The 19705-nt window shown below is 47.0% G+C and overlaps 1 protein-coding gene across 4 annotated transcripts in view; it reads left to right on the top strand.

The window, feature by feature from the left end:
• Nucleotides 1-6930: 6930 nt before the first annotated feature.
• The window catches only part of dscamb (Down syndrome cell adhesion molecule b), an 88491-nt gene continuing 75716 nt past the window's right edge, over nt 6931-19705 (top strand). For 3 of the 4 annotated variants that reach the window (XM_062561097.1, XM_062561098.1, XM_062561096.1), the window contains exon 1: nt 6931-7775. In XM_062561097.1, coding sequence (XP_062417081.1) covers nt 7733-7775 — 43 coding nt within the window. In that variant the 5' untranslated portion in view covers nt 6931-7732. The remainder of the gene's footprint in view (nt 7776-19705) is intronic. The other variant, XM_037469689.2, reaches the window with a different exon arrangement.

Raw genomic sequence — 19705 nt, 5'->3', positions numbered from 1 at the left:
GCAGCCCGTTTGTGACGCTCGTTTGCAGATGTAGGCTCACTGTGTTTCTGTCGCTTTCGCTCACGCGAACAAGAGCAATTTTTCCCCTCACGCCGCGCGCCATGTTTCCTTTCCTCCTAACGGCGTCCACTCTGGAGTGAGTTTCTCACCAAGGGCCGGTGCGCCGACTCACCTTGCCGAGTCTCCTTTGCGCTTGACTGTGTCAACTCTGTTCTTGCAGCTATCTGTCTGTTTCATAGCATGCAATTTGCATCCTCCCAGCCTCCCACTGCCCACCCACCCACTGGTGATGTATCTGTTGTGTTCTTCGTGCATGTACTCTGAGAGGAGGGTGTGTGCGCCAGCGCGGCGGTGCAGAGCTGCCCTGGCAGAGGGTGGGAGGGGGCCCTTGCCTCTCGGATAGATGCTTCTCAAAAAAGAGGAGGGGAGGGGGGGGGGGGGGGATAAGTGCTGGGAGGGTGGTTGAAGGAAAGGACTGAAGGAAGACAGGGAGGTGTTTGAAGGCGCGCGGGAGGTGGCGGCGGCGGAGGGCGGTGGTGGTGGTGGGGGTGGCGAGGAGGGGGGCTTCTTCATACATTTTTATGACCACACAGATAAGGTCAGTGGTGTGCCATCGTTACTAGGCAACACTGCGACCCTGAGTTGGATTGAGTTGCGAAGCGGAGAAGTCAGATATTCTTGTTGCAACAGCCTCACTTGAGTTGTGTGCGTTTGATAACAAGCGGCTTGTGTGCCGGTCGGGGAGCCAAGGCTGAAGGAACGCTTCAGCCCCGCTGATTAACCGAGCCTCTGGAATAATTAGAAGGCCATCGATTGGGTTATTACAATGTTACAGCCGTGTTGTAATAAACCGATATCCTCACCTGTTCAGAAACGTGACGACGGTAATAGTGATGAAAAATGACGCTGGGGAGGGGGGGGGGGGGTTTGATTATATATTTTTAATGATCCAGTTCATGTGGGGATACTCTAGACTGTGGGTGTATTGATTTTTCCAGTTTTCAGCAGAGAAAGGAGGAGATGGAGACCAGGCGCATATGCAGCCAGAGTACAAATCACGAAGACCCTCCCTTTTCTCTCCCTCCTTGTGCTTCCACCTTCACTGCTTCCCCTCGCCGCCGCGTCCTTCTCTATCCCCCTCTTCTCCATCACTCGCTCAGCTCGCCATCCTCACTTCCATATTTCTGCCACTCTCCAGCCTCTCATTATGCCCCCAACCCCCCCCGCCGCCCCCCTCCCCCTCCCCGCCCTCTCTCTCTACCTCCTCCTTCGCTCGCCCCCCCCTTTCCTCCCTCCTTTCTCTCCTCCCATTTCTGTCCCCTTCAGCGTCCTAGTTTAGCACGTCAAGGTTGGCTACAGATATGCTCCTCTGTGCCTCGGGGCTAACCAATGGGAGGCTGGCTGGGGTTGCTGTAGCAGGCTAGAATGTTGGTATTGTGAACTGAGAGGGAGATGGAAAAGGTTACAGTAGTACAGGGTACTGTGGTCCATTCTGCACTGAAGTCCTATAGGCTTAAATACAGCGTCTCTCCTTTTCATTCCTGTAATATCTGTTTTCATTTTAGTTGTTCGAGTCTAAATTAGAAATACAAATGAAGCAAAATAAATTACTTCAACACTTCGAGGGAATAGGTTTATTTAGTTTCATGCTGAGAGGCAGAGATGGGGACTCGAGTTTGAGACTCGGACTCGAGTGCGACTCGAGTCGCACACACGCGTGACTTCCGACTCGACTCGGACTCGAGCTTTGGGACTCGTGAGCATCTCTGCTGAGAGGTCAGACGAGAAGATTCCTCTCTCACATTCACTGAATGCTCGTGGCAACGTCTTAGAAACCCATCGCATAGCTCACAAAAAGTTGAAACATTAACTGTGCTCGCTCCATGTCGATGTTTCTTTCATGCACCTTATTCCCCAACCAGACGGTAAAAGGAAAACAGCCCATGTTAAAAGTCTGAACTAAGAACCGCTTTTGTATTTTTCCTCATTTTTCCTCATTCCTCAACAACAGCCCCTCCGTTGATGCATGTTGGTCCACGGCCCCCTCTGCAGTGTTCGGGACACACCGGCGTGTAGGATGAGTTGCACCCACGTGCACCCTGTGCGAATATACAGTACGTGCGCCATTACACGTGGCTCTACTAGTATTTGATCTGTGCCATCAAGCAGTGCCTTGAGTGTGTGTTTGAAGTGCCCCCCCCCCCCCCCCCCCCACCCCCAGAGGAGGCAATCAGACCTCAGAACATCACTCCCTTCTTCTTTCCGCTGACCGGAGCACATCTGCTCTCGAGTGTTTTATCATTTATCCCTTTGACGCGTTAACTTCTGTTACAGCAGTCCTAATTTAAAGAGGCCGCATGTGTCCTGATGCTGATTGAGCTGCAGGTGTCTTTTCATCCCACTGGGACCAGCAGAGGGTAAGAACTCGGCTCAGGAGCCACACGCAACCTTATACACGCTTCCACCAGGAGCCAGGAGCGCGGTCCGTCTCTTATCAATGCCATTGTCTTAGCAAACAGAGGGGATCATTGAACCGGTGCTAAGAATGTTTCTATTCTGAGTTAATGGGTCGCATAGCGCAAAGGCAACCTGATCCTCCTGTGGGTGACGAGGTGACCGAGCCCAGAGCTGACGTTCTGAATACGATCGGCACAGTCCGTGTTTTGTTGTAAGAGACACTCGGCTTCGCAGGAGTTGTCAAAACAAAGAGGCCCCATCCTGAGGGATTACCCTCAGCACACACGCCAGGGACAGGGTCGGCCAGAGGGACGGCGGTGTGTGTGTGTGTGTGTGTGTGTGTGCATTTGAACATGTGCAGGGGCGTGAATAACAAACACATCTTCCTTTCAATTCATTTCTTTTGCAGCAACAGCAACGGTTATTAAAATGATAAACTTGACCACAGTAGTATTGGAATATGTTAAATAACACGAAGCGCTTGATTTGATTTAGCTCGGGATGTAATTAGCGTGACCGCTGAAGCACACTGTGTGTTGTTACCCATCTCATCTCAATTCATTAGCTCATCAGACGGGGAAAGTTGCTTGGAAGCATTTGGAAGGTTGTTTTAATGTACATTACTGCTTATCCATTATTACTAATTATCATTATTTGAATGAGTTTATTTTGCATAATTAAAAAAAATCACAACAGATTTAAATAATTCCACTGTGCAGAAAGAGGCCTATAATCCACTGGGTTTATTTGAAGCCTCCCCTTATTTAATATTACCAATTAGAGAACAGGATATGACTGTTTAATATTGTTTCAGACATATTTTTATGAGATATAATTAATAAATAACTCAAATTATCAACACCAAAAAAGACATTCTACTGTGTGTAGTAATGAGTCAAACTACTACAGATATCACATTAAACCTGAAACAAAGAATACATACGTTTTTAAATTCTGACATTAATACAGAAGTAAAGAATTTACAAAACAACAATTAAATTGTCTTTTAAGCATAACTGTTTGAATTGGGTTTTTACATGTTTGGGAATACCGACCTTCCCCTGATCTTATGAATGAGAATACATATTTGAGTGATATGATGTCATAGTTAAACACAAAAAATATATAAAGTGATAAATTGTCTATTGTCTCTAAGCACTTGGATTCTTACCATTTTAATATAGAGACCCCACAGAAATCAACAGCATTGACAAACTTCCACCAACATTCTGATGAATGTCCTGTTTTATCGCTCGCGATGAAGTTGGCAGTAAAAATAAAGAGCGCCAGCGTGAGCGTAACAGGCAGAGGAGTCAGGGCCCGGGGGGGTGGGGGGTGGGGGGGGGCTGGGGGTGAGCTGGGTCCACAGATCCTCTCACATGTGCTCCACTTCTTTCCTTGTGTCCGCACACTGACATGGTGGCACATGTAAACACACCCCACAAGACAGACGCGCACACGCATGGCCACACAGCGAGGCCCGAGGGGGGGGGGGGGGGGGGGGCCTCATTGTCACATTCACTTACCACTGTTTAGGCGTCATGCTGGGGGGCTAAAACAAACTACACCCCTCTCATACCCACTACCCACACAGATAACTCAAACCCCAGCAGAAATCCACTCCACTCATACTCAAATATAAGTGAATCGCATTACTTGGGCCATGTATTACTATGCTTGTACCGTGTAATACTTCTAAACGTGCAAGTCATGAGGATACAGGATGACAAACCACGCCATAAATAGGATGGTTTTTTTATGTGAATCACTGAAGTGAGGGCTAGGCATAGCACAGGTCAAACCTGAAAAACCCGATCATTGTTTCTCATGATGCACTTCGACCGTTTTTCTCCAGGCTCCAAATGGATCGCATGTAATTAAGAGGTATAATGGGCCTTAAATTGAGCATACAAGTGAATATATTTTTAAGTTTAAGCCATGCAAGGACGTGGATTTTGGCTTTGCAGTTGTCAAAGATATGCGTGCATGCCTGAGTGTAATCTGTTCACCGCCGAATACCTCGGCCCACCGGTCACAAGGTCAAGGCCCTCGTCTTCAGAGTGGAAATCAAGCTATTGTCTTTCACATCACGAGTAGCCGCTTCGGTTGTACAGCTGTCTGCTGTGCACCTGTCCTTCCGTTTGGATGGAAGTCACCGCGTGTCACCTACGGAAACATGCGGTCCGTGTTCATCAGCTAAACGCCACCTTTGTGCGGCCAAAGTGACAACGGGGCAATATAAAACGCTCTATTCTTTCTCTCTGATCGTGTTCTTCGTTGCGTGTCCACGATCCGATTGAACCTTAATGCACATGTTATTCAAAGACTCCCTCTGTTGAATACTGGTGGATACAGAGAAGGAGGAACGTCTTTTTAATTACAGTTTTTAAGATGAAAGGGTGATTAACTCTCACTAACCGAATATTAAATTCTATTCAGGGATAAATTAGAAGTGCTGTACTTATTAAGGCAAAATCATATAGATTTTTCTCAACCTAAAATATCACCTGCTTTTATTTTGCCGCTGTGGGTCATTTAGTCGGAGCGGATGTTTCTCCTTTTTGTGTTTTGTTTGCTGTCAAACAAACAGTATAGATGGGCGACCCCCACACATGTGTATTGTGTGTACAGATATTTTAGTGTGTATACATTACACACACAACACATAGCCCCCCCCCCCCCTGCCAACGTGTCCCCGGTCTTCAAGTAACATGCACTTGGGGGAAATTTCTGCCTAAATAATGTCAGACTAGATCTGTGGTAACATTAGTCACCAACAGAACCTTTTGATTAGCATTTCTTTTCCTTTTTTTTTTAGTTTCAACTCCTCATGAAATCCTGTTTGCTTAGCTAGATTATACCAATGTCTCATTTCCCCTAAAATGTCAGATGGCACCCTCTAATTCCACGGATCCCCTCTCCCAATCCCTTGAGCCCGCAGTCAGATCTTTATTCCTGCCTCTGTGGGTTTTGTTTGTCTTTGCTGGTTGTTAAAGTCACCTTCAGTGCAAAAAGGATTTTTCTGAAGCATTGAACCGCGGCACATTACCACTGCAGTACTGGTGTGGTTGAAGACCTGTGGGCCGGGAATTTGCTTCTGGCATGATGTGGACGTTAGGAAAAAACGAATACACTAAAAATACGGTTACCCTTGAGCGAGGTGTTTTAAGTATACTTTGGGCACCAGAAGATGAAGCCGCTGTAATGTAAATGGCTTTATATCGTGAGTAATGAACTTACTCGCACATCCAAGCCAAGAAACACAAGAACGGCGCTCCTAATCCACTCCAAATGACAAGCAGGATCTCTGACCCACTGCCCTGATTCACCCATGTTTTCTCCTCAGAGCTGCTGAGACATCTACTTGGGCATGGGTTTATCTTTTATAACTCGGGGGGGGGGGTAAAAAATGGTAATCCTACTCAATTAAACATACATTTTGGTTTAATAGTTCCAAAGGATGACATCCTTCCGTCTGCTGTGGACGCTGTGAGAGACAAGTGGACAGAATGAGAGAGAAAGAAAGAGAGAAGACGGGCAGATCCAACCCGGGGAAATGTATCGTTATGCCTCCATCTTTCCCAAACCCAAGCAGCTACATAACCGGACAGAGGTGCCTGAGCCGGGCACTTATATCACCGAAACATGAGGGTAGATGAGTTCCACACACACACAAGCCACCTATTGGTTTTCCTCTTTATTTTCTCTTTGTGCACGATCGGAATTGTAAAGCTCCTCTCCTCAGTCCAGACATGAGAGCAGAAAATATCCCGGGGTAAATAAGCAGGATTTCACTTTCGGTGTATCTTCTGTCATGTGGAATCGTGAATGAGATGCAGACTGCCCTGCTGGTTATATCACATTCGGTGTAACCGGGCTCTGTGGACAGGCCCACAGGCTCCTCACTGCCTACTACAGCTACACCCATGACTTCAAGGCAGGCATTAAAATGGAGGGGTGGTGGTGGATTACAGGGTTGAGGGGGGCGGTATGGAGCCTCTGTTTGTGTGTGTGTGTGTGTGTGTTTGGGGTGGGGGATGCTTTATTTTAACCCTGTGGTTTCTGCAAACCCTGTCAAAATGTTGCCGTTCCCAATTGTTAAACCACTTCAATATATTTAAAAGTGTGATTGAAAATAAACAACAAGAAAAGCCTCGTTCTTTCACTTAAGTGAAGACTAAAACATGCGTCATTGGATGTCCTTGTACAAATCCTCTCCTCTTCTCGGTAAGGGAAAAAAAAGACCAATTCCTAAACACCGGCACGCGGCGCTTTCTGTTTAAACCCATGCACCTCCGTGCGTAAAAATGTTATCCCAGGTGCGCGGTGTGCGTCAGGCGCGGCTCATTTCCTTAATGCAAATGCTCCCCCCCCCACCCCCTCCTCCCCCCCCCCCCCCCCCCCTCTCACCGTGTGCTCTCCCACTCTCACCTCCAGAAGCACCTTGCCCTCAGGACCGAGCGGCAAACCGCCTCTGCTCCTTTAAGGCAATGAGGAATTAAAGCGCGTGCAGGGGCAGGCGCGGGGTGACAGTGTGCGACGCGCAGAGGCTCCGTGTGGTGCGATTAGAGAGCGGCAGCGGGGGAAGATGCGCTTGCTCGCCTCTTGCTGGACGCTCACAGGCGATGAAGATGATCTGACTTTGGAGTCTCAGAAAAACAACGATTTTCATTCTTATTCATTCGTTGCTTCCTTGCTCTTTTAGTTATTATCCATTCTGTGACATTTGGTTTCATCCGAGACTGACCCGTCGGCCAGTCTTTTATTGAGCTTATCTGAGCTTTTTTTTATTTAAAGATTTAGTTTAGCCTCTATTTTTTTCTCTATTTCTTTTTTTTTGCATTCATTTTTGTTTGAGGATCCGCTCGTACCCGACTCTGACTCAGCATCACACACGCACACACACACACACGCACGCACACACACACACACACACACACACACACACGCACACCTGGGCTTCACCCCTTCAGCATCCGTTTGAATAACGGAGAAGCAGCAAGACGCGCAGCAGAGGAGGAGAGTCTGAGAGACAATCACAGAGGCGCATTTATGTTCCCAGCGCAAAGAGGGGGCTCCGGGAGAGAAGCAAACCGAGACGTGTGTCACGAAAAAGTAGGAAGGACATATTAAAAGTAGATACTTGGACCGGTTTGCATCAAGGCAGTGGCAAATGTTTAACCTTACCCCAAGCGCAAAGAAGAGAAACCCAGGGAGGCACCGGTCGGAGGAAGAAGAGAAAGCATAGCTTGGGGGGAGAAGAACGGAGCAGGGCATGTGGATATTGGCTTTTATCTTCTTCCAGAGCATCTTGAATGGTAAGTTTTCACCGGCTCATCTTTTTTTATTAGCGCTCATTACCTAGCGAGGAAGGCGCATCACCGGTAGACCGCTAAGTGACTGGAAAAGGGAGGATTGAGGTCACCTGTGACCCACATGAAATGGATTTTATATGTGCTTGTCAAAAGGCTGACACCCTTGATAGAGGGACAGAGAAAGAGAGAGAGAGAGAGACGGGCGAGGCATGAACTGCGTTTTAAATCCTCCAAGCTCTCCCATAACACATCTGTGGCCTCCAGATCCACATCCTAAGACAGACCAAGTCAATTGGATATGTGGTGCTGGTTTGGGTCAGATTTGGATTAATTAGTTTAATTGTTTGTTCAATGTGCCAGTTTAATATTTCTTCATTTGCATCCAGTGAATCATCTTATTTAATGGCTGAAGGTACCTCCTTCTAGTTCTGTCACAACCTTGCTCCACCGTGGCCCTTAGTAATAAGTGACGTATTTGATATAATGGACATTCGGTTTAACCCCTTCCCCCTCCCCCCACAATAAGCTTATTCTTTCAAGTTTAAGGTGGACTAAATTGTTGAATTGCATTAGGACACTCAATTAATATAGATAATAAATCATCAGTAATTGTTATCCTCATTTCGAACGTATTTGACGCAAAATTAACAATTCTATTCATGACTGTCAGAATGTTTCAAACATCTGCATCCAATTTACCCAGCAGCTCGTTATTTACTTTTAAATCAAGTTTGTAGAGACGAAAATGAGCTGATTTAGATTTAAAAAATGTTGTTGTTAGGGATTTAAGGAAAAAAAATGAAACAAGTGTGATGTTGTTGATGAGACAGATTCACTTTTTTAGTTTAGCTCATTAACACACACACACACATACACAAATCTTCCATTCAAATACCCGTAGGTTGTATTCAAACTGCCCGATTTGATTGTGTGTGTCGTCTGTTCAGGCTATCTTGCACACATGTGTTTTTGCGTGAGTGCACCAGTGCATGCATGCGGCTGACACCATGCACGCATATTTGTGTGCTCATATAGTGTATCTATAATCAGCACATAACTGATACAGCTTATTGCATTCACTTATTGGCCAGAACCCCTTCTGCGGGGAGGGATTACGGCTGACTGGGTGTGTGCGAAAATAGGGTAAGAAGAAAAAAAAAAAAAAAAGGAGATGGAGAAGGAAAGAAAATGGAAACACGTCTGCGAGAAAAAACACATCAGTGTGTCAAGATGGGGATTGTTCACGTGTTGAATCCAAGCCTCTGGTTGGTTGCATTTGATTTAAAGGGTCAACAAAAGCTGAATTCACACAGCCAATTTACAGGTATGAATACATTAAACCACATCGAGGGGCCCGCGGTACGATACAGCGTGTCCCCAAAATGGATTTTCCCTTCTGGCGGTGATGACAAAATAAGGCTTTCGAAATGGATTTTTGTTTCCGTGTCGTCGCCTTTTTCAGCGGCGAGGCATCCCTCATACGCTATCGTTTATTGACACTGCCTCCGTATAAAATGGTATCTCCCTCAGCCCAGCTTGTGCTGAAACTCATAAAGGAACAATAAGGATTCCTCATTAATCATAATCATCTGCCTCTGACATTAGATCAACCGCCGTGCAAGATTGTGTCCGTTTATTGCATGAGGGATTATGGAGGAGGCCTGTGGCAAAACAACTGATAGGGATTAAGCAGTAAGACAGCGTTGAGTGCAGACATTACACGTTTCGTGTTCGGCGTTCGCTTTTTATCCCCGTCTGTTTGCCGTTGATATTTGATTTGATTCCCCCCCCCCCCCCCCACCCCCTCCCCGTGCAGCGGCACAGCCACATGACTTGTGTCCCCCCTCCTAACCGACGGATGTTTTGTTGATTATCGGGAAAACGTGGCGTTGGAACCGGCTGAGCAGGCGTTGTCAGAATGAATGAGTGACCTTGTAGACGGAACCCGGCGCAGCGATTGGATTCCAGACAATTCTCGCTGTTTCACAGTTGGGCCTATCACACGCTCGCTGGCCTGTCTCTATGGTAACCTCCTTAATGCAGGCGTCAGGGGGGGGGGGGGGCTGCGTCCGAAAACGCTCCCTCGTTCGGTCCGTACGCGTCGGTAGAGAACTCGCAGGTCTCAGCGCGGCGAGATGCATGCGTCTCGCTTTGGTTGGATACTTTGTTGCGTAATGTGCAACGTCGGTTGGTGGGACCCATTCTGACACCAGTACAAAATGGCAGATGGAAATAGTGCGGCGTACAGACGCGCGTGGCAGGATTCTGGAGTCTCTTTTCTCTCAAACGTAGTTGACCCAGAGGTTCTTGATTAGCAGCTAATCACATCCTGTTACATCAGTGTGTCAGGTGATAAGTGGCCAAATGGCATCCGTGGTTTTCCTCCACATGGCCTGATGTTCATTTTTGTTGTATTTACGTCAGCTCAATGAACCAAGTGTCCCATTGGAAAAATGCACACATAATTGTACAATGTGCTCAAAATGTTTAATCATTGCAATTATTTTTATCATCGTCAAAAGGAGGCAAAAGACAACAGTCCTTAGATGATTCTAACCATGTTAAATCATGTTCAACAGCTTCATTTATTTTTCGTATTCTTTCTTTTTTTTAAATTTGCTCATCAAAGTCGAATCTGCAAATTCAGTCATCAGTACAGGAGAGGTAACGTATTAAATATCTCTCCCTGAAAGCCGCCTCCAGGCGAAACAGCCACAACAAGCTAAACTGGCCTATTCAAATTTTCATTGCAAAGATGTAACGAGGCCCGTCTCCTCGCGCGTCCCCACAACCACCGCGGTGATCCGTACACATACGCGCGGCTTAACCTGGCGCTCGTGACTTAAACGGGCTTATCTCTTGCGTCTTCAACAAATGAGCGTTTTGCGCGGAGGTCAGGGGATCACACAATCAAATTTTGATCTCAATTAGCTGTGACATTTCTCCGCGGTAAAGGCAGATCCACTCTGGGACGAGGAAGCTCCTCCGAAGCGTCTCACCCAGTGTGGCTTACGCCGGAGTAAATAGCTGCCAACATAAGTTAGCCTGCCAATTTTACATGGCCTCACATTATTAGCAACCTGAAACTCTGGATGGAAACGCCACAGGGACCCCGGGGTGGATAGATGGATGGAGCTTGGCTGCGACTACAACAGGGGAGCCGGGCCCTTGCGCGGCGATAAATCCAGATGAAGCGCGAGGCGATGAAGGGCGCAGATGAGAGCCCTGCTTGTCGGACCCGCCAGGTGATTCTCAATCCCGCAGGAAGGGAGGCCAACAGGCGAGCGGCCCCGTAGGGGGGGGGGGGGGGGGGGGGGGGCGGTGGAGGGAAACCTGACCGGGCTTCAGCCTGTTTGCTAATCACCAACCAGGGTTTGGTTGCAGATTGCGCCCCGTCACAGCTCACGAAAGGAAAGCTTGCGGCCGACAGTCAAGCGATGGATCATCTCGTGCAGTGGTGCTCTGATGTGAATACCTAATGGGGCTGAATTAAGTTTACAAACCCACTTAACTCCTGCCCACTTGTGTGAGTTGTAAGAGGGTTTGTTGGGTTACATTCTGAAGTCAGTGTGTGATTCCAGTTGAAAGGGCTGCTAATGTTGGGTAATGGATACCCTGATGTGTGATCTTAATAGATATCCCCTAGTTCATACACCCCAGCTGCATAATGAGGGCTACTCTACTGTACCGTACCTCCTCCAGCCTGTCTAGCGCTCTAATTAGGAGCCAGCTCCGGCAACTGGTGTGTGTGTGTGTGTGTGCGTGCGTGCGTGTTTGTGTGTGTCCGTCCGTGTATGCGCGCGCTGCGCTTCACCCAATGTAAAATGTAATTACCGCTCACACTGTGTCTGTCTGGCTTCCGCCCGAATCCGAGTTGTAATTGCGCGAGCGAACGTGTAAATGTCTCTTGCATTAAAATGATAACGATATCATTTAGCATCTGCGGGAAAGAGCAGAGGAGCCCCCGGCACCCAGATGTAGGTGTTTGATCATGCGTGCAGAGTGAGGTTGTAGTACATCTGGCGGGGGTTTCCCTCTCAGACGGGGTTCTCAGTAGAGGGGATGTTTTTAATTCACTCAGCACCTGTCAAAGTGACATGTTATATTACTGTGCTGCGCTGCACAGGTACAGTAGCGGAGTAAAAGCTTTAATGCATGATTTAAAAACTGGATCTATGTCAAGAAAGATGCGCTTCTGCTCCCCTGAGCGGACGGGATTCTATCTATTTGCAAAGATTTGCAAGTTTATAAAACGCCTGCCTCAGACATGTGAGATGTTGACCTCGACTTTCTGCTTACCAACTATATAAACAATGTGGTATAATCTCAAATTTGTGATTGTAATCACATCTCGTGGGTTATCTTTTGGTAAAGGTCGTGGTCTTTTATTGGTTGTTAGCGACTTGCTTATTACCATTGAAGCTGAACCCACAAGCCTTCCCTTACCTTAACCACATAGGGTTCCTGCACACAATACCCCAAATGCACAACTAAAGCCACGGTGCTTGTGTTGAGCCTTTGTTCGTAGTGGAAGACAGGTGGTGGAGGTGGGATGGGTTTGCTACCCATCACCAGAGGTGTGGACTCGAGTCATGTGACTTGGACTCGAGTCAGACTCGAGTCATGAATTTGATGACTTGAGACTCGACTCGACAAAACGTACAAAGACTTGCAACTCGACTTGGACTTGAATACCGATGACTCGTGACTTGACTTGGACTCGAGCCTTTTGACTCGAGAAGACTTGCTACTTCCCATGAAAACTGGGGGAAAACATTTTCACACCACCGCGCCGCTCTGTTTATCTGCATCTGTCAAAAAAATGTGCGCCACCTGTATGCAGAGAGCGCGCGCTGCCTGAACAACATCCAATCACTGCAGTCCATTTGACCGTATCAACGAGACAGCTCGTTCATGGTTACAAAAAACGGGATTTTTGAACCCGGATTCAGACTCCGATGGAAATCCTCGCCAACATTATGCCAACGTCCGTTTTAAAGTAGTGTAATGAGTTAAAGTTATTAGTTAATCAGTTATGCAGATGTTGCATGTGTTCACGTTATGCTCCGTTCCAGCTGTAGTTACGCGAGACAACCCGAGTTTTGGGGGGCCGTGTATGCGGAAGTGTTCGTTCGGCGTGGTGACGGCCAACAGTGACCGAAGTTGAGTAGTTTTATATAAATAAATGCAGCGGAGTTGCAAGCCAGTCATCGCCTCCTTATTTACGCTGCAGCATTGGGGTGAGCGTTACAGTACTATAACACAGTCACAGTCGATCCACCATTACCCTTCCCTTCGTAGTCTAGGTCTGTGAGGCAGCGCACCATCACCCAGGGTTCCCCGTCCCCACTATAATAAAAGGACTCGAAATGACTCGAAACTAAAATGGTACGACTTGTGACTCGACTTGAGACTTGTTGGCTTTGACTTGTGACTCGACTTGGGACTTGCTTCGTCTTTGACTCGACTTGACTCGGGACTCGAGGGCAATGACTTGAGACTTGCTTGTGACTTGCCTAACAGTGACTTGATCCCACCTCTGCCCATCACCCACCAAGACAAACATTCACGCTGGAACCCATAAATACTGCCTCCTAATCCAGTGCTCCACGTACCGGGCCCGGGCTTTGAACTCAACACGCTCTGAGGCCCGAGGCTCAATTGATCCCGCGACTCCGGCCTGGACGTGATGCATGCTCCTGACGCATTGTAGCTCACTAACGAGTCCACCCTCTCTTTCTCTTTCTTTTTTTCTCTCGCACTTCTCACTTCTCCTTCGACCTGCCTGATGTGCGCGGGCGAAAGAAAAATTCCACAAGGTGCCCCTGCGACCTCGGCATTTTTCCACCCATTGCATCTTTGCTTCATGCTTCACATCCACCTCTCGATCTGATTATTCAGGACCACATATCCAGGAGATGTTTCCCAGGGCTCTGCATGCGCCAAAGTCTGAATATTAAAGTAGGCTAAGGGACGGAGGCAAAGGCGGATAGACAGAGCGACAGAAAGACAAATGGGTCCAGCTCGGTTTCTCGACACTGCTCTTTATTTTTATACCTGGCGCAGATGATAAGATTTAAGACCAAGTTAGTGGCGGCTATTTTTAGCCGGCCATTTTTAAAGCGCTGTCATCGTGTTGAGGTAAGGTGTGTGAGACTGTGTGCATGTGTGTTTATTGTGTAGTTTACGTGCTCGTGTAGGGAGGTGAAGGCGTTCTTTTTGTGCATACATGCTCGCCTGAGTGTGTGTGAGTGTGTGTGTGTGTGTGTATTTAATTGGAGATCTGGGTGGGTAAGGGTGTGACATGGAGTGGAGCCACAGGAGTCTGATTTATGTCCTTCTAGCCACTCATCGATCCCCCTGCCCCCCCCCCACCCCCCCGTGTGAGACTGAGTGCATTGTCAATAATCTTAGCACTTTCTGGTATTCCTAGAATTCCCAGACCTCCTCAGCTCAGACCGCGGCGGGATGCTGCAGCAGGCCATCTTGTCCGAGTCCAAATACGCGGGCACGGAGCCCGGCAGCGGTGCATTCGTTTTTTACGGGTCGCCCAGCCGTGAATTGATCATTTTGCAGGTGCTGTGTAGTTGAAGGGAATAAAGAATTGGACGTATTGTTCTGTTCGAAGGAAGGTCATTTGGACTTCTGGAGTCTGTCTCTGGAGGCACGCGGTTGTTTACATTGTTGTTGTTGTTTAGTGTCCTCGCAGACTGTTGCAAGGAAGAGGTGTATTATGTTTTGTTTTGGGTCCATCCCATCAAGTGATTATGCCAATTGGTGTCGGATCGGATGATTCAGTAAAAAATCGGTCGTCTAAAAATGAAAAATAAACGATACAACCTCTGTGTCCCAGCCTTTGGGGGGAGAGGATGACCAAGCAGAGGGAGGAAAATGCACAAAAATACTTTCATTTTAATCCCGGCAGTGGCACATATAGAGGAGGGATGTAATAAAGCGAGCTGGGGGGCCGAGGGAGAGAGGAGAGAAACAAGGAAAAGGAGAAAATAAGTGTTTATGTGTGTGTGTGTGTGTGTGTGTGTGTGTGTGTGTGTGTGTGTGTGTGTGTAGCGGGGATGGGCAAGGGGAGGGGGGATGCTGAAAGGAGCCGGGCTGTGGTCCCCTAAGTGTTGAATAAACATGCTTGGTTTAGGGAAATGGCTGCGATAAATGTTTAATATGGTAAGTCTATAAAGACGGTCAAATGAGTCTGGAGTATTAAAATGAGCGAGGCACGCAGCAGCTTTAGAGGAGGAAGAGGAGGATGGGGGAATGGGACGGGGGGGGGTGTTGATAAAGGCAAGCACAGCTAACAGGATGAGAGCAGCCAGCTGCTGTGACATCAACATTAACACACTCAGCCAGCTGCTGGTCACAGACGTCTCCAGGACAAAGCAGGGGCAGCCGTACACCTCCATGGCCTTTAAACAGCATTCTCACCTGTACGGCACAAACAGTGAGAGCAGCATATTTGTGCTCATTCTTCCCAAATAGGTTCAAAAGCGCCGTGAAGCAGGTAGGAGACCAACAACAATCTGCTGGAATGAAAGGAGCGTAATTTGGAATATTTATCCAAACCTTCCCCTTACCTTAACCAGATATTTTTTACTTTATTCTTGTGGTCGGTCCCACACTTTTAACTATTACTATTCACTACTTCTTATTTTTACATTCTACTCTAAAGAACACATTAGAATGAAATGAGCTTTGGCCCGTAAGCACCCAGACCGATCAAATAGGTTGTTTTTGCCGCCGTTCTCCAAAAATGAAGCCAGCGTCACAGCGGACTCCGGTGACACAAGCGAAACGAGACGCTTGGGGGCCCAGGGGCCATCGGCGTCGGGTCCTTCTCCTTCGGCGACCCCTCGTGTCACACGACACGAGACCTCCGCGGACATCCCGCTACCTTTAGCCGGCACGCAGGTGGACAGCGGTCACGTCGAGACTCTTTTGAAGGCCCCTTACCTTAATGTTGGGTGACATAATCGGGTTGGTTGTCTACCGTGTGCCGTGTCTCCATGTTTAACTGAGGAAAAAGGGCCTCTGCCAACGGGGCATCTGTGCCACGACGACGCTGCGTTCCTAATCCTGTTATCAAGGGAGGCCGTGAATGCTGACCATTGGATTAGTTTGGAGTTGATTTGATTATGTCCACTCAATCAGACATATGTCGGTTTGATAGCTAATTACAAAGAGAATCCCAAAGCTTCGACCGGGGGGAACCGGGGGGGCCGCCGCCCTGAATCTGTGCACATCATCCAAAATACAGCCGAATATGACCGGCTGGAGGAGTTTAAATCATAGTGATCGGAGGCCGATCTTTAACGTTGGCTCAGCACGATTATTGTGATTTTCTGTTCCTAGACCCATGTCATGGCAATACATTTCTTAATTGATTACTTTACTTGAATGTTCCCCATTATTACACCCCATTTTTCTTTTGCCTTTAGGCTAACACATGGGTGTTTTTCTTTTTTTTTATTGTCCTGCAAAGCAATTGTTACAAATTGTCCTGATTTCATAAGGTGGCTCTTTATGTGTCTGCATGAATCCGCCCGCATTCAAAAGCCACAGCTTGACTTTTTGGCAGTCTGTCCATTAACCGCCACAAGAATAAATCCACCATAAAGAAATATTCATAAATATATTCTCAAAAGGATTAGCATTAGCTCTCTATAAATACACAGTTATTCGCTCTTGGTAATTGGGTTGAGGAGTGCTGCTGTCTTCCTGGTAAAATTAGAACATTATATAAATGAAAAGGTAAGATTGCAGGTGTGGAAGATAATGTGTTCCTTTCAATTGTGTAGACGGCTGTGTATATCAGAGACATTCTCATAGTAAACACACTAAATCTATGCAACACTTTAAATGCAATCTTTCTTTTATTGACTTTATTACCGACGTGGGTCTCCCTGAACAAAGCAATATTAGATTACCAGCTAGTGGAAGTTTTTATTCATCATCAGTAGAGGGAGCTGCTATAGTTGGCTGCCGTGTAATCCCTCATCAGATCCAATCTCGTGCACTCATCATCTGCAGCGGCAGCAGCATAATTTAGACATCACTGTCTTTATCGCTCAGTGCTACTAAAGTGAGAATCAGTCCAGGGTCTCTGGCTTCCCCCCTTGATGAGACAGGCAGCCACTCTGGCCCATTGAAGACGTGGAAATAGACCGGGGGAGGAGGCTGCTCATCTGCCGTGGGGGGTGGGGGGGGGGGGGCCTCGTTTTTAGCGCCGCCCGCCCCTTCTAGACATCAGAGGACAGATCTGTCGGAGTGGATCAGCAGCTCGCGTGGAGCCAACCCTTTCTACTGTCACAGCACTGCTTAATATTCATGAGAGCAAATTGGAAGACAGTCATTTAACTTCCCGGCGTGGTGTATTGCCTCCGGGCAGATCAGATCAGTCGTACCGGACCGTCTGGCCCCCCGATGGGGTGTCGTCTGCCCCTCTCACTACTTCTAGCTGCTGTTTGTTATTTTCGGGTCAAAGCACTTTGGAACACGGCTAAATGAACTTCAGCAAAAATGTTTTTCTTTACTAATTTAATCAGTTTAAATGAAAAAGAAAACAACGGCACACTATGTTTAAAATATAGGTCACGCACAGGTCAGCGTCCTTTCTTTAGCCGCTGAGGACACGGCTCATTTAACGCAGTCCTGACGCCGCTGTCCATAAATCCACAGAGAGGGAAGAGGGGTGTGTGACGGTGGAAGATTGCGGGGCTTCTGTGAGTCTCGACTGCGAGTGTGATCTCCTCACGTCCCACGCAGACTTGCCCCCCCCCCGAGGGCACAGAGCGGGGAGTTGCTTTAATTACCCAGAGTTCCCGCTGTCACGTTGTCACCGCGGAGCACGCGGTGCCACGTGGCCAAGCAGGGCGCCGAGTCCCCCCCCCCCCCGCCCCCCGACCACCGCGCCGACGACAACTCTGACACTGGCGAGTGGCCTCTGAAACATCCCTCTGAGAGATAAAACATGTGACCACTGAGCGAGGCTTACCTGTTTGGACCTTTTTGCTTTACTCTGCAGGGACATGAGATGGTAAAAACCACACCCTCACCAATCGACATTGATTGCGTGTTAACTCACTGTCATGGTTGGTTGCACAGTGTCAGCTGATCGGCTCTATTGTTTGAGGTGAACGATGCTGAACCATCGGTGTTGTTTGTCGTTTTGTACGTCGGTGTGAAAGTTTCCTTTCTCCAAGTCACGTTTTTTAAGTAATGCGTCGTCAAACGGCAACTACGGGCAACAAAAGCTCAAAAGAATTCTACACTTCTCATTTTCTTCTCAAATAAGTCTCTTAGTAATTAATAAATAGACAACATACATTTATACTAAAATGGCTACAGTACGTATTTACAGCGCTGCGCAGTTACTGCAGCTCTAAACACATAAATAAATGACTGCACAACCCGCTCATCACCAGGCAGCAAACAGAGAAAGATAACCACTAGCTGGTGAACCTAATGGAGCATTAAAGTGTCAGATATGTCCTTCAGGAGTTGGTGGAGACCAAATCTGAGCTGTACGCAATGTAAATATGTGACTCGGATGGGTCAAAATGAATCCCCGTTATTTACTCCAATAGCCATTCAGCTCAACACTGGAAACTGCAGCACTGCATAGGACATTTGCGACAAAATACAATTTCTGCAATGAACCAGAGTAACGTTTAGTCCTCACTAATGTTTATACAGTCTTTTTACACTTTAGATTCTCTCTCTTTATTTCATAAATGAAACTGATTTTTCCTTCTTTCCTTCTTCCTGAAAATATCCCATAGGAAAAAAAGCATGGTCAATTATAAATGCATACGATGCATTATTGAACAGTGTCATTTATTGCACCTTTACGGTTGAGCTCATGAAAAATTATGCCAATTACCGATTTCCTCTCGGGCAATGTAGTAAGTGGTTTAGGCCCCGAGGCCGTTTGTTGGGCCATGACACGGTGCTCTTTGTGAGGTCTGCGGGGGTGATGTACCTGCGTCACTGGACCATTTGTGGCCCGGCTCCTGGGCTTTAGTCAATTAGGAAAACGAGCAGCTCAGTGATATGCACCCTTTCACCAGAGTCATTTCTGTTTTTTAATTAAATCAACCTCGCTATCACTCAGCCAGTCTAAATTGAGTTGCTCTCGCATACTTTTCATATGTGAAATAGACGAATATCAAAACAGCCCGTGACATAAATCCTAATCCAATTTCTCCGATGCTTGCGCAGAATAGAAGCTTTCTAAGCAACCACCCACTGCTTTGATCTACTTCTCTCCAACCATTTGTTATTGGGGCGCTGTGACAGTCAAAGTATCAATTAACTAAGTACCCAAATTGTATTTGCAGACAACTTTGATGTGTCCCAGTCACATTTCATTATGGAAGAAATTGTAATTTACTTTCTCTTCGATTTTGCTAAAAAAAAAGTCTTTGTGCTTACTTACTTTTTGACATGAGTCAGTACAATCAGCAAAAAATGTAATGTGTTTTACATGAAGAAAATGTCCACTGTGTGTAACAATCAGTAAAGGCTTTGGGCTTTAAAATATTGACATGAGTGATCTTCTCCTTCCTGCTAACCTTGAGCACCGTCCACGAACAGGTGGGGTTTTGATCTCCCCGCACAGCTCCAGTCGGTATTATCAACAGAGCACTGAGAAGATTGATACTCCCTGCTCCAGCCGGAAAAAAAAGAGAATGAATCAGAATTTAATATGACTTTGATGTATTATTTCCATCTTAGCCGGTGCCACAGAACTCAGCACACCTTCCGCCGCATTTAAAAGATTCAAATGGGCTAAAATGTAAGAGCTTGTACATAAACACAAAAGCTCCTCTACAGGGAGTATACGGTTATTCTTAATATTTTATTAAATGTCAAATTTGTTAGAGAACCAGTGTTTCATATGCAAAATGCTTTGTGAACTTAAC

Source organism: Pungitius pungitius, chromosome 3, assembly GCF_949316345.1.
Source record: "Pungitius pungitius chromosome 3, fPunPun2.1, whole genome shotgun sequence".
NCBI lineage: Eukaryota > Metazoa > Chordata > Actinopteri > Perciformes > Gasterosteidae > Pungitius > Pungitius pungitius.
This window is presented reverse-complemented; position numbering and strand designations above follow the sequence as displayed.